This window comes from Blastocystis sp. subtype 4 (genome assembly GCF_000743755.1).
Source record: "Blastocystis sp. subtype 4 strain WR1 chromosome Unknown seqid_0282, whole genome shotgun sequence".
Classification (NCBI taxonomy): Eukaryota; class Bigyra; order Opalinata; family Blastocystidae; genus Blastocystis; species Blastocystis sp. subtype 4.
Genome location: NW_014569265.1, coordinates 1 through 13671, shown reverse-complemented (window position 1 = coordinate 13671; position 13671 = coordinate 1). Strand labels below are relative to the sequence as shown.

At 39.1% G+C, this 13671-nt stretch overlaps 9 protein-coding genes across 9 annotated transcripts; 2 read left to right on the top strand and 7 right to left on the bottom strand.

Moving 5' to 3' along the window:
- Nucleotides 1–213: 213 nt before the first annotated feature.
- Nucleotides 214–2061, bottom strand: JH06_3962 (hypothetical protein; the record flags this gene model as incomplete). The annotated part of the gene is given in 10 exon segments (XM_014670401.1): nt 214–255; nt 286–489; nt 520–912; nt 944–1069; nt 1100–1167; nt 1198–1327; nt 1341–1403; nt 1434–1521; nt 1556–1597; nt 1649–2061. 10 exon segments carry the CDS (start codon nt 2059–2061, stop codon nt 214–216), a joined length of 1569 nt encoding a protein of 522 aa, XP_014525887.1.
- Nucleotides 2062–2895: 834 nt separating this feature from the next.
- JH06_3961 (V-type proton ATPase subunit f-like protein) lies at nt 2896–3389 on the bottom strand (the record flags this gene model as incomplete). The annotated part of the gene is made up of 5 exons (XM_014670400.1): nt 2896–2962; nt 2995–3077; nt 3108–3190; nt 3224–3305; nt 3339–3389. The coding sequence occupies 5 exons, from the start codon at nt 3387–3389 to the stop codon at nt 2896–2898; spliced, it is 366 nt and encodes a 121-aa protein (XP_014525886.1).
- A 184-nt stretch (nt 3390–3573) lies between these two features.
- JH06_3960 (hypothetical protein) lies at nt 3574–4767 on the bottom strand (the record flags this gene model as incomplete). The annotated part of the gene is made up of 6 exons (XM_014670399.1): nt 3574–3771; nt 3802–3973; nt 4004–4441; nt 4472–4527; nt 4558–4629; nt 4660–4767. 6 exons carry the CDS (start codon nt 4765–4767, stop codon nt 3574–3576), a joined length of 1044 nt encoding a protein of 347 aa, XP_014525885.1.
- A 28-nt stretch (nt 4768–4795) lies between these two features.
- On the bottom strand, nt 4796–5475 carry JH06_3959 (hypothetical protein; the record flags this gene model as incomplete). Its single annotated transcript, XM_014670398.1, is given in 4 exon segments — nt 4796–5029; nt 5061–5163; nt 5193–5329; nt 5347–5475. The coding sequence occupies 4 exon segments, from the start codon at nt 5473–5475 to the stop codon at nt 4796–4798; spliced, it is 603 nt and encodes a 200-aa protein (XP_014525884.1).
- Nucleotides 5476–5950: 475 nt separating this feature from the next.
- JH06_3958 (elongation of very long chain fatty acids protein 4-like protein) lies at nt 5951–6853 on the top strand (the record flags this gene model as incomplete). Its single annotated transcript, XM_014670397.1, has 4 exons — nt 5951–6002; nt 6028–6299; nt 6331–6656; nt 6688–6853. 4 exons carry the CDS (start codon nt 5951–5953, stop codon nt 6851–6853), a joined length of 816 nt encoding a protein of 271 aa, XP_014525883.1.
- A 90-nt stretch (nt 6854–6943) lies between these two features.
- Nucleotides 6944–7631, bottom strand: JH06_3957 (cyclin-dependent protein; the record flags this gene model as incomplete). Its single annotated transcript, XM_014670396.1, has 3 exons — nt 6944–7445; nt 7478–7554; nt 7608–7631. The coding sequence occupies 3 exons, from the start codon at nt 7629–7631 to the stop codon at nt 6944–6946; spliced, it is 603 nt and encodes a 200-aa protein (XP_014525882.1).
- Nucleotides 7632–8024: 393 nt separating this feature from the next.
- On the bottom strand, nt 8025–9090 carry JH06_3956 (hypothetical protein; the record flags this gene model as incomplete). Its single annotated transcript, XM_014670395.1, has 9 exons — nt 8025–8176; nt 8207–8318; nt 8349–8463; nt 8494–8543; nt 8575–8643; nt 8674–8756; nt 8786–8864; nt 8894–9022; nt 9052–9090. 9 exons carry the CDS (start codon nt 9088–9090, stop codon nt 8025–8027), a joined length of 828 nt encoding a protein of 275 aa, XP_014525881.1.
- A 387-nt stretch (nt 9091–9477) lies between these two features.
- On the top strand, nt 9478–12410 carry JH06_3955 (clathrin-adaptor gamma chain; the record flags this gene model as incomplete). The annotated part of the gene is made up of 11 exons (XM_014670394.1): nt 9478–9842; nt 9874–10106; nt 10137–10375; nt 10406–10588; nt 10619–10783; nt 10815–11015; nt 11046–11259; nt 11290–11961; nt 11992–12149; nt 12180–12284; nt 12315–12410. 11 exons carry the CDS (start codon nt 9478–9480, stop codon nt 12408–12410), a joined length of 2631 nt encoding a protein of 876 aa, XP_014525880.1.
- A 41-nt stretch (nt 12411–12451) lies between these two features.
- On the bottom strand, nt 12452–13641 carry JH06_5597 (splicing factor 3b subunit 2-like protein; the record flags this gene model as incomplete). The annotated part of the gene is made up of 6 exons (XM_014670393.1): nt 12452–12468; nt 12495–12990; nt 13021–13093; nt 13124–13180; nt 13212–13347; nt 13377–13641. 6 exons carry the CDS (start codon nt 13639–13641, stop codon nt 12452–12454), a joined length of 1044 nt encoding a protein of 347 aa, XP_014525879.1.
- Nucleotides 13642–13671: the final 30 nt, after the last annotated feature.

Below are 13671 nucleotides of genomic sequence, written 5' to 3'. Positions count from 1 at the left end.
TTTGCATTCTTTACTACTTTGTTCATGTCTTTGTTTTAATCAATCCTTATTGAACTTCGTTAATCCATTACTCTAATCTTCTTATTACTCTAAAACCAATCTAATACAGATTTCATGGGCAACTCTTTATCATCATCAATCTATGCATTTCTTCAGTATCTTGGACTGTATTCAAGGTGTTTCTAACCAACACAATATATACTAGACTGGAACTTATGAACAGTTATCAGCTGCTCGTTTCAACCAGATTGGGAACTAGATTTCAATCTCCCAACTAATAGCTACCAAAAAGATCCAATGATTAAAGAAAAAGTGATTACCTAATCGAAGATCCAAGAACTCCTCTGCTACAGCATGAACAGCATTCTCTTTCACAAGAGTCTTCTTTCGACCCCGTCTTGTACGCACTCTGAGCTTATCAAATCGAATATACACAATATTGCCAGGTAAGTAACATTCTCGAGCAAAAGTTTTCTTGAAATTCGTACTCTATCATTCATTCCTGGTTTCTCTTCCTACGGTGACCAACCATTGATCTAACACTTCCTGGATTTCAGGAGAAACTTGCTTGATATCTGTACAGAAGGTAGTGTTCATATTCACACGATTGAAAGCAACCTCGAAGAAATACTTGAACTTGTTTAGTCTACAATAGGCCAGAGATCCAATGATATTGTCTTGGAGGAGAGAAAAAGTATATGATGAGACTCGAGGGAAGATATCATGACCAAAGACTGTTGTTGTAATGAAGTGAGTGGAGTATTCACGCAGGCCTGGAGAGAAGGTCTCACCAGGAGGATCATAACAACAGCAAGTATTTGGATAGGATTTCTGAAGGAAGAGAGACATCAGCGAGGCAGCTCCTCCTCCCAGCGAATGACCTACAACCACAAGCTTGGTACTCGAGGTAATCTAATGATTGAAACATCAATAGAATCCAAACCTTATCCAATAATGCTTGATCAATCATCACATTGGGATTATCAGCAGGTTCCTTATTAAATAACCAAGGAAGAAGCCGTAATTTCTCCAGATCTGTCATCACCTCTTTTGCCACCAAATACATTCCCTACATCTCAATCGTTCTTCATATTTCTACACGATGTGTGTATTCATTTTTACCATCAAAACCATATTCCTTTCCAGCTTCTTCCAGAGATTGTTCGTCTAAAACTGAGTCTTATTAAAATAATCCACCCGCCAATATATCTGTGACCACATCCTGAATCGACCAGGTTCCTCGAATACTAATCACAACACTGTCATACTTTGTATCATACGCAATAAACCACGGGGTTCGACCAATTCTACATTCACAGAATGACTTCTAGTTATTACACATTTGCATCTGTGCAATAGATCAACTGACCTCCAAAGTCACTAAGAAGAGATTGTAAAGTGATCTATAATTCATATACCAGAACTATTCTAACTTTCAATTGATTGTAATCCTTCAGTCGTGTTTGACGAAGATTCTTATTCACCTCCTTTATCAGTGCTCTCGTATTTCTTTCCATGTAACTATTCAACCAGACTCTATCCAATGAGTATTTACCGATATTCTAACAAGGACAATCCATAGACTGCATTTGCATATCTACACATATGGGCCAAATACTAATAATCACATTTCATTTTCATATCTACAGTTAATCGTTCCTTGTCAATCCCATATTGGAATCTTCGCATCACTTCACTTCCAATTCCACATTCAATATCAAAATTATCGAAAATGTCATCTTCCTTCTTGTAACTTAATACAGTACATTCGCGACCATCTTCATCGTGTACGATTTCACCTGTATTTGTCTGATGGCCACTGATACTGTGAGCACGACGCGAGTTCAAAAGTGATGAATGTCTACCTAAAGATGCTCGAGATATTGATTCCGCGGATAAATGAAATCGATCAGAATTTTTGTTCATATATTTGATGTACTCATGGACGCGCATTGTTTTCACTTGCAATCGCTCCTGAGGATCACTAATGGCAGCAATGGTCTTCTTCTTATCATGATACACCATGTTAGTCATTAAAAGACCAGCAATAATATCTGTCATTGAAAAGTTTTCAAATGAAGGCAGTTTCATGATTCCAGAAACAAGAGAATCAATCACTTCATCATCACGAATAATACAACAGCAGAGCAGATGGAGTACACGCCGTACTCGGTTTTCCGTGATTTTGGGAGATAAAAACATAACTAGAAGCACGATGCCCAAAAGAGCTTCAGTTCCTGAAAGAATCATAAGGAGAATCATGCAAGTATAAAAAGTTTTTCCTGTTTGTGGTAATACGTTTCTATACATCTACGCATCACATCTTCCAAAAGGATCCAACGTTCATACATGATGCAAAACAGTCAGTATCACAAATAATGAGTAGAATACAATGGATTTCAAAGAGTTGTTTTACACCTCTTCGCTTCTTTGAGTGATGTCAAGGACTAATAGAAACAGCAAACAAAGGATATCTCCAAAATCAATCCAGAATAGGACATGAACCCAGTAATCAGTTCAACCTAAAGAGAAACCGCGTCTACAAGAAATACAATCAATAAAATAGACAGCAAAGCAAATTGGACAGATAAGAATCCTCCAAAAGAATATCTATATCTCAATCCAAATTTACAGAACTACTTTGGAATTACATGCTCTTCAATTGGTGAGTACGCGTACATACTGCACAGAAAGCAGAAAAATGAAAGGATGCGAATGAAGCCATGATATGTCATAATGAAGGTAAGATCGTCATCTCCAACAAAGGAACGGTTTCCAAAGATTGTCAATCTTGCCATTCTCACTTCTTGGAAAAAAAGTGATAAAGGATGTACATACCAATCTACCAGAAAATAAACTCACAACAAACATGGTGTAATCATAGCGCCATTATCCTCATATGTCCTCAGTACCAAGCATCTTTGCCACTCTACGAATGACATTATCACGGGTAGCATCAAAACTATTGATTAACCATCCAATGACTTCAATTACGGCTTATCCTTGCTAGGAATCTCAATTACAGTTGGAATTGTTTCCTTGTAATCATTCAAAATGTGACGAATCATATCAGCAATCTACGAGTCGAATGATCCCTTTACACCTACACACTGATTAATGACAATAATACCAATATCTCCTCTCTTTACAAAGCTTTTAAACGTTTCCTCAATCTCTTTTACCTTTGTATCTACACTATCAGCAACATGAGTCCAAAAGGTACTTTTGTCTACTACGTAGTAATTACTGCCATTCTTTTCCGAAATATCGCCAATTCCAACAAGCAACAGTCCAGTAACAGTATCCTAGACTGATTACGTGTTGTATACATTCCTCACTTCATCACCAATCACGGCGATTAGTTTCTCATTATTTGATTCTACAGGCATACTTAGAAAGCAGAAATACAAGGATTCTGAGGTCATTCCGTAAGTTACTACCATTTCCACGTTTTCAATTCTTTTCTAAACAAGCTTTATGAACAAAGAAACGAAAGAGAATTATACACAAACGAAATTACATTGGAGTGACTTGCAGAGGACGCATTTCTATGACTTAGGAGAGTCACAGACCTCAACGGGCAATCATTTCAGGAGTAATACCTTCAGTATGCATATAATCAGTAACTTGCCCAGGGATCTCTTCCAGCAAGGATTTTGCCATCTCTTCTAGAGAACGATTTATCATCTCTCTTGTTGGGACAAACTGCACAATATCACGAGAAGCAATCTTTCCATTATAAGAAAGACGTTCATCATCTCCATCAAGAATCTATATCTCAGATGAGCCTTCTTTTGCTACTTCCATATTACCAAAGTCCTCATTACCAACTCCCACAATAAGAATCGATAAAGGAGCGTCAGCACCTCGCACTATCATACGTATGGTTTCATCCATATCATGAATCACACCATCAGTAATAATGAGCAGAATCAAGTACTTATTCTTCTCTTGTTTGATTTGCTCAGCAATTCTAGCGATAAATTCATGTCTTCATACATACCCAACAGCCTTAGATAGCACACCCTCGAAGAGTGTAGGACCTGAGAATCGAACAGTAGACAAGGTATGATGATACACACCCATAATACCACTCACACCAGGAACCTCCGGATTCATTTCATTTCCATTCAATGCAAAACAATGATTTGCAGTAGGCATTCCATTGAGACAGGCTCCAAAACCATATGTAGGGAACATACGATCAGTATCATAGAACTCGAGAACCGAGCCTATTGCAGAGATCGCCATTTCATATGGATTCAAACGACCTTGCATATAAAGAGATGGATTGTTATAATGAAGAGACGTAGGATCGTTTGGATTACCATTGCTGCCTGTGAAGTCAATAGCAACCATGAAATTGATATCCAGTCCAGCTTGTATGTAATTTAAGAAGGAAGGTTGACTCACATACTCGAAGTGAGGAATAGAAATGGCACTATGATTGATACAGAGAATTCAATCATACCCATTGCTTAGAGAGAGAGATGCTTTATTAGCTTCAATCAGTTTCTGAGTGGATGACTAGAGATCAGATTGATTCACCATTCTTACAGACACTACACCAATCTCAACATGATTTCCATTTGATTTGTATTGGTATATCTTAATTGATAATGGACGATTCTACCAATAAAATATCATTTCCAACTCTACCAAATCTCCATTACAGAAGATACCCACATCAATCTCGAACGGTTTCCATCCTCCATTTTTGGCTACTTCGGACTTGTATACGGGAGAAGATCCATTCTTTTCGTCCATACTTGTGGTTAGGGAGAGAACAGACTGATCAATCAAGGATATTGAAAATGCGATAGAAACAGCGAGATGAAGGTAAATCCATTCCGATGAACTGGCCTCGTACAACACCATGAACCGCATTCAATTCCTCGCACTTTACGGTTATAGTTCCACGACTCTTCTCATTGAGCTTCAAATCCAGCTTTGTTGCTGTCTTTTTATGAACAAGTTCAGACAGAACTGTCTCAGCCTCACCGATGAAGTCTTGTCTTTCAAGAACGATCTATTATGAATCAAAGAAGCAATAAGTTTACATTCTTCACATTCTCTCCTTCATCAGCATCATATACTTGGAAACGAAGACGCTGGACAGATTCAAATTGGTAGTTCAGCAGTATACGAGTTACAAACATAGGACTAAGGTTCAGACACAATACATCACATACTTGAGACTATTCACAACAATCTCAGTACGGCCCACTTCATTCCATTTTCTATCTTTCCCCTGTAGGTATGTAACAACAAATGGATCACTTTTACTCAAAGTATCCATATTTGGTAGATTGTTACATTCAAAGGATAACTACACTTCACCCACACCTTAATAGCACATACAGAAACGCGCATACTAGTTATCATTCCATTCGAAAAGATCATCGCGGCTTCTTCAGTTCCATCACTCACAGATCTTCGTGTCATTGCCACAGAGCTCTCAGCAGTGGCAGACATTGATGCACAGTTACCCATGATCCTGATTAGAATAATTGTTATGCATTCGTAAAGTGACAAAAAAACGGTACCATTTTCTATGTGATTCGGTTCATTCGATTTCTTTCTACTTCGAAGCAGAATGGATTGTTGTAGCTGAAGAAGTGATCTGAGGGTTCATATTTCATGTCTTGGAATGGACAGCGATCATCTCTTTTCCTCGAATATTGCATAATTAGATAGCGAAAAACAATTTGTTTAATTTGAATTACAGTATTTATACATAACATCAGCGGCCTGTACAGAGAAACTATTCTAGAACTGAGGGTCGCATTCAATTTTTATGAAAGAGTATGTTCCATTTATAAGATGTAAGAAGTTCTACTCATGACGATAGGATGACGTCATATGTTTGGAAGTGACGAAGTCCATATATCTCCCTTTATTGCCACTTTATTTTTTATCCTGCGACAGAATAAGATATCTCCTAGCTCTAATGTTTGGTATTGATACTACTGCTGTGATTAGAGACACGAGTCTCCGTACGAGTTTATCTCGTTTTCTTACATCTAGAAACTTATATTGATAGTCTTCCTTTCGCGGATACGAAGTCCATGGTAATTGGCAACGTTTTTTACTTTGCTATGATCTTCATACTGTTGAAATTCATGGAAAAGAGAGAACGTTTTAACCCAAAGCCTTTCATGGTTGTGTATAACTTCATCTGTGTTTGTCTCGCTACCTATTGTTTCTATGGAATGCTTACATGCTACTTCCTCAAGAAGCCGTTCCTGTATTGTAGTGATATTGATTTTGATACAGAGAATTCCAAAGCAATTGCTCATGTAGGAGTGGTGATCAAATGTGATACTGTAGTACGTCTATGTCTTCTATCTGCAAAAGTACTGGGAGTTTACGGATACCTTCTTGTTCATTCTCCGTAAATCCTATCGTCAAGTAACTTTCCTTCATGTGTACCATCACAGCAGCATCACATTTATGGTCCGTCTCTTCCTTCATGTGTATCCTGGTGGTGATAATTGCATGCCCGTTCTCTTGAATTCTTTCGTGCATATGCTTATGTACACCCATTACCTGTGCTCTATTTTGGGAGTAAAGTGTTGGTGGAGATCTATTCTGACGAAGCTCCAGCTGATTCAGTTTGTGATTATCACGATCATTAATGTATTGGATGTGATCAAGTATGAGAATCTAAAGTTACCTTACATATAGTGGTGGATGCCAAGAGCCTCTGTGGCTGAACTGGTTGATGATTGCCTACATGGCAACAATGATTCTTCTGTTCTCCCAGTTCTATGTAAAACGTTACCTGTACGAGTTTGATAAAAGAGTTACAATTAGGTCGGGAAGTGCTGACTCAAAACCAAAGAGTGCCTAAGTGGTTATTTTAGTTGAATGCTTTGTGTCAAACATTTGTTTCAATAAACAAATGAAAATACGAAACAATAGGAGGAATATACAGACAAGGTTAATAGTCCATTTGAGCGTTGAAGTTGACATTGGTAGGAGAATAATCTCTGCTATCAGTGTATCTAGCATAATCAAGAACAGAACCATCATTCCCATTTTGCCGAAGAATAAGATTCGGAAGGTCCATTCCATGGCACACAGTACACATATTACTTGATGCATGTTTGTATATCTCCTGATAGTACCGCTGATAATCCTCACAGCTCACGTAGAGGCTGAAATTGATCGTAAACAGAAACTCGATCTCGAGACAATTCAATTCCTCCACAGGCACACCTCCTACACGGGCATAATGATTATTCGTGTAGAAGTTATCATCAAATGTCTTTGCAGCAAGAACAACACTACATATCAGGTTTCCAATAGAGAACGACCTTGTCAAAAGAACTCGATGAATTGTTAGAGAGTTGACCTGGATGTTGCTGCTCTGAATAAACCGATCGATATAAATAATAGAAAGAATTAGACATTCGACACTACACTTGGAATACTTGTACAATCTACTCTCATAACCATTTAATAAAAGAAAAACCTTTCAATGTAATCTCGAATAGAAATATTGGGTTCTGATAAAGCAGTAAAGCGAGTAACTGGCTGTTGGGCCGAATTCTTTTCCTCACATATCCAACCAATTCATACCATATCACCTCTCCTCACCACACCCTCGAGAATGCACGACAAGACATTCCTTAAACGAAACCGCGTTAAATCGTCCATGCTCAAATAAAATACAAGTAAGCTTCTTAAATCAACAGAAACAAAGAGTTAAAGAGTCCAATAACCAGTTCGATCAAAACTCAATTCTCTACTCAATTAGACTGATTCTCCAGTCATATTGCCTACAAAATTGAAGAGAAACCCAAAAGATTTAGTTATAATAACTGGACAAATAAATACTCCAAAAATGAAGTTTCTTAGGTATCAAAAGTTGAAGACAAGTGCATGTACAGTAGTTCCTTGATTATCAAAAATCCTCAGGGATTCGTCTCAATCATCGAAACTGGAATTCGATCCTTAGAAATGCTTGTCATTATGTAATTTAGTTCTGAGTGATCCTTCTAATGCAACAAACAACGATATTACACTTTGTCAGCAGTCTGTTTACTCTTCTTGCCCTTCCTATGTTTCTTTGTCTTCTTTCCAACAATCTCACCCTCCATCTTGCGCAATTCCCATCCTGTCATTCCAAGAACCCCAATAAGACATACTACCATTACAAAATACGAAATAACTACAGTTCAATTTTCCTATCACTTCGTACGTCCAATAATCACAAAAACAAAAATAAGACCCAGAACATAGACGCAAATAAGATAGATTAGACCACTAATTGCTCCAACACGTGCCCATTTGGTGTATCTAGGAGAGAATATCTATCAATCACCAAAATCAAGAATAACAACAGTATTATCTGATGTTAGGAAGCTAAGAAGAACCAAAAAGTATACCAGCAGAATAGTATCCAATGTCCAAATAAGAGATGAGCAGTTCTGCATAAACGCTATCGAAGCTCCAATACTAATCTCAAGATGAGTGACTATATCCTACTATGGATAGTATCCTTGCACTGCCCAACCAGTAATAAAGCTTCTTGCTTGCTATGAGTAATTCGAAGAGAACAGATCATACAACTAGAGTTCCAGCTGTATAACAGGATTCAAAGATAATCATTATACATGAAAGGCGAATTGTTCCATTCTGAGAATGAAGTAACAACTATTCCTTTACCATTACACGGGCCATCACGGTATTATGAAACACATTTTCAAGGCAATTCCCAACAGAAATGAAGCAGAATGCAGCAAGAGCATCTAGAGTCAAATAATACAATCAGAGCTACAGAAGAAGGAGCCAATCACATACACCGGTGTCATATTCTTAATCTTTGTGAACGCACTTTCGAAGCATTCATTACTGTACTACTGTTAACCCGATAATACATACCTACAGTGAGAGCACAAGATATGAGACTTGATGTACTTGGATTGAAGATTCCACAAATAATAGATGATAGGATGAGGGTAATGAAGGCAACAGTGCACAGATTAGCGCCAGCTTTAGTAGATGTAGTAGCCCCCTATCATGAAACAACATAACTATTGTTACCTCTACAAAGAGCGATGCGTATGACGACAGCTTAGACATTCTATGAAGTAACGATAATCCTTTTCATGATACGTTTTTCTTGACCCAATTTTATGGATGTAATTTCATATAGACTTAATTACAGTAATTAGGACATAGAGGATAATAATTAATAGAGACGTTCCATTGATTCGGCTGAAGAAACGAACTCATAAAAATACAAAGAATAAACGTAACAACCAACAACAAATATAGTGAGGAAAACGGCCCTTTTTCCTGTTGTGGCTTTCCACTTCGGTATGATATTTGTGTCATCAACAACACCCTACCAACAGAATCTATCAATTGTATTACAAAGCTTTAATGAACAAGTATTCGAGACCCGCGGTTTTCCACAGATTCGAGCGTTCTTTCCAGGTTTTCTGATTCATCACATTTGTGAGAGGTATGAATAAGATTAGTATTCCATTCGTGAAGAAGACTACACGCGACTTCATTCGACAGGTGCGTGCAGCAAAGACTGCTGCAGATGAGCGAGCTATCATTTCTAAGGAATCGGCCCTCATTCGTAATGCCTTTCGCGAGGAAGATAAAGTAAATGCCCAATCCAACATGGCAAAACTGCTGTTTATTCATCTTATGGGATATCCCAGTTACTTTGGTCAAGTTCAGAGTGTGAAGTTAATTGCCAGTCCTGACTTCAGTGACAAGAGAATTGGTTATCTTGCAATGGTTCTTCTCGTCAGTGAGGATAACGACATCTTCCTTCTTGTCACAAATACTTTGAAAAGTGACATTAATTCTGGAGACCCGTACCAAAGCAGGGGAAGGTCTGAGATGTAGATATGTAGTGGGCTTGGCTTTGACGGCAGCTGCAAATGTATGCTCCGAAGCAATGGCTCGTGACATTTTTAGTGATGTCCTTCAAAAGATGTCAAGCTCCAATCCTTTTATCAAGAAGAAGGCCTGTTTGTGCATGATCAATATCCTCAGCAAGATTCCTGAAATGACGGATGATATGATTAAGACACTTCCTGCCCTTCTTGCTGATGAGGATCATGGTGTGTTGATCAGCGGTCTGAATTCTAGGAGTTCTTGATCTATAGCTGCCTCTCTGACTACGTTTGTACTGAAAAAGAATCCGGCGATGATACCTAAATTCCGCAAGTTGGTTCCTCGTCTCATTAAGAAAATGAAGGTGGTCATTAGTGGAGGCTTCAAGAGCGAGTATAATGTTGGTGGTGTACCTGATCCTTTCCTTCAAGTGGAGATGTTGAAACTCCTATGCTTGCTAGCAACAAATGACCATGATTGTAGTGATATGTTAGGAGATTTGCTTGCATTTGTATGATCAATTGAATCGATTCACTCCTAGATTGCAACCAAGACAGATAGCTCTTGTATGGCTGGTAATGCTGTTCTCTATGAGACTGTGAAGACTATCATGAACATTGATGCAGTCAGTGGTCAGCGTGTGCTGGGAGCGAATATTCTGGGTAAGTTCCTTCTTCATAGTGATAGCAATATTCGTTATGTAGCTTTGTCAATGCTTCTGAAGGTTTTTATGAGAGTTGTATCTTATCAGTAGATGGCTGAAGTGGACCATGCTGCTGTGTCACGTCATCGATCAACTATCATTGGTTGTCTCAAAGAGAACGATCCTTCGATTCGTCGTCGTGCTCTTGAAGTCGTCTTCGCCTTAGTGAATCTGAAGAATGTAGAGGAACTTGTTCGTGAGCTTCTCAATTATCTTGTAGGATCTGAAGGGAAAGCCTGATACCTAGATTATGGCTGATGATACTGAGCGTCCTGAATTGATTAGCAAGATCACATCTCTAGTTCAGCAGTTTGCTCCTTCTTCTCTCTGGCAAGTGGATACTCTGTTAGCTGTTTTACAAGTGAGTGGAAAGTATGCTAATGAAGAAGTGACTTCTGCTCTCATCAGTATTATTGGAAATGAAGAGGAAGAATTATCTAGCTACACGGTAATTCAATAGAACCAGTTTGATTGATAGATTCACAAGCTGTTTATGTTCCTTCAGAAGGATCAGAGTCAAGTTTCTCTTACTCAAGTTGGAGTGTGGTTCATAGGAGAGTATGGAGAAGAATTGCTTGAATCATATTATGATCAAGTACGTCAACAGCAGTTGGATGCTGTTTCTGAAGAAACGGTCCTTGATCTCTTGGCTTCAATTCTGAATAATAATTCAATTGATAGTACTACCAAGAGTACTGATGAGTTCATTCGATGATCTGTAGTTATGACTCTTACTGCTTTAATCAAGATATCTGATAGATTTGGTGAAGCTTATTTTGATCGTATCAATGCATTACTAGCTCCTTATGAGACCTCGTGTATCCTTCAAGCTCAACAACGTGCTTGTGAATATACTGAACTTATGAAGGATGATTATGCGATGATTCGTGAACAGCTTCTGGATCGTATGCCTCCTCTGGATATCGACAATGCTAAAGCACGTCGTGCTGATGAGGAATCTGGAAGCGAGAGTGAAGATTATGATCAGAGTGAGGATGATATGGTTACTACCTCTCGTCCTGTCAAGTCAGCTGAATCTACTTCCCTGATGGATGATCTGTTGGGTATAGATCTGGGTACTTCAACAAAGACTGATACTGGAAGCAATGATTTTGCTGGAGTTATGGACATTTTCGATACGATTAAAACAACTTCAACTGCCCCACCCACTTCTTCTCCTGCACCTGGTGATGACCCTTTCAATGTAGTCACTCTTCCCAAGTCAGTAGAACCCACATCCCCATTTGATATTCTGGATTTGTCTTCGGCAGCTTCTGCTGTTCCTTCGGCTACTCCTGCTCCAGTCGCTGTTTCAGCACCTGTTGCTCCAGTTGATGATGGTTTCATGGCTCCTGTGGAGGCTCCTGCTCCTGTAGAGGCTCCTGCCCCTGCACGTATGTATGGTGAATGAAATGAACAAGTAGCAAGCGATAGCATGGTGGCATTCGATGAGGATGGCGTGAAGATTGTGTTTAAGATGAAGAAGGGAGAAGATGACTCTGATACTATCATCAAAGCTATTATTTCAAATAGCAATCCTGATGATTTAGAAGAGTTCACTCTTCAAGCAGCTGTTCCTAAGGTGAGTGAAGAGGAGTTATATCATAATTAGTACATGAAGGTTCAAATGAAACCTATCTCGGATCCGATTATTCCTGGGAACAATGAAGATGTGTCTACACAGCTGATTCGTATTAAGAATAATGCTTTTGGTGAAGTTGGAATATGTAAGAGGAATAAGTTGTAGAAGGCTTCTGTGATGAAACTACGTATCACTTATGATTTGAATGGGGAGATGATTACAAAGACTACTGTCGTGGATGATATCCCTGATTCTCTCTAATAGACTTGTTTTCTCTTTAACAAACACTTGACTTGGCTTGATCAGGAAAGACATACTTCTTTGTTACAGGCATGATTCCAGAACCTCCAGAGACTTTCACCTCTTCCAAATGTGTATACAGAGATCGAGGCTCATATGGTGTCTCATCACCTGCCTCCTTACGCAACTGAATCGCAGCTGGAGTCTCTGAGCCTGGAATCACTGACATCATTCCAGGTTCTTCTTCAGAAGCAGCAAGAGTCTCTTCTGGCTGTTCTTGCTGTTGTTCTGGTTCAGACTCATCTGGTATCTCCACAGGACCATCTGGTACCTCACCCCACAGAGCCACTTCCTCAGGATTCACTGTAGGTTTTGCATTCTCTTCCTGATACACTCCAAACACATCACCATAGAGAGGTCGACCCAACTCATCCACAGGTGGACGACCCCAGCCTTCAAGATGATTACCATACTGACAACCAGGAGGAATGGGTGAATTCAGACCCGGAATACGAAGATTGGGATATGATGGAGGAGGACCATAACGTTGTTGCATATAAAGCCAAGGAGGAGGTGACAAGGGAGTCATTCCCAAAGCTTCCTACACTTCATTCTCTTTCCATGTCCATACTCTCAATCGGTCTGATAACTGACCTGGTTTTCGATCTGTCAAACGTACTTCATATTCCTTTCCTTCATAATACCTACACTTCATTCTTCCATTCATTTCTCACACTTCACCAAACCCTGTCATTTTTGGTTTGGTCATATGACGGAAGAAGGCATCTTCACTATTCATCATTCACCTCATCAAACTCCAACAGTACATCATAACTGATATCCATTCGATGAAGTTTCGGATGCATTCGATCTCGAGCCTGCTCCTGTAAACCCTTATCACGCTCTTCTTCAGCGATTGAAGCACGAATATCTGAAATGCCTGTATTCGCAATATAATCTATCATTAACACATTTCTTCACTTCTACCAGGCAATTTGAAAGGAGTCTTTTCTGTTCCTCGACGACCTTGAAGGTAATGACGCTTTGAACACCAATGACGAGGAACAGGAACTGTATTTCGATACGATTTCAAATATACTAACAGTCGAGGGTCTGCTGACGTTACATCTTCGACCTCAACTACATCTGGACGACGAACCAATTGCTTCAGTTCTGCTACTGTTAGTCGGCTTGCCAGTTTTCGAGCCTTCTTGCTCATCTTCTTAGGTTGTTCTAGCTCACCTGCGTTCATTAGACTCTCCTACAATTCAAATCTCAGAAC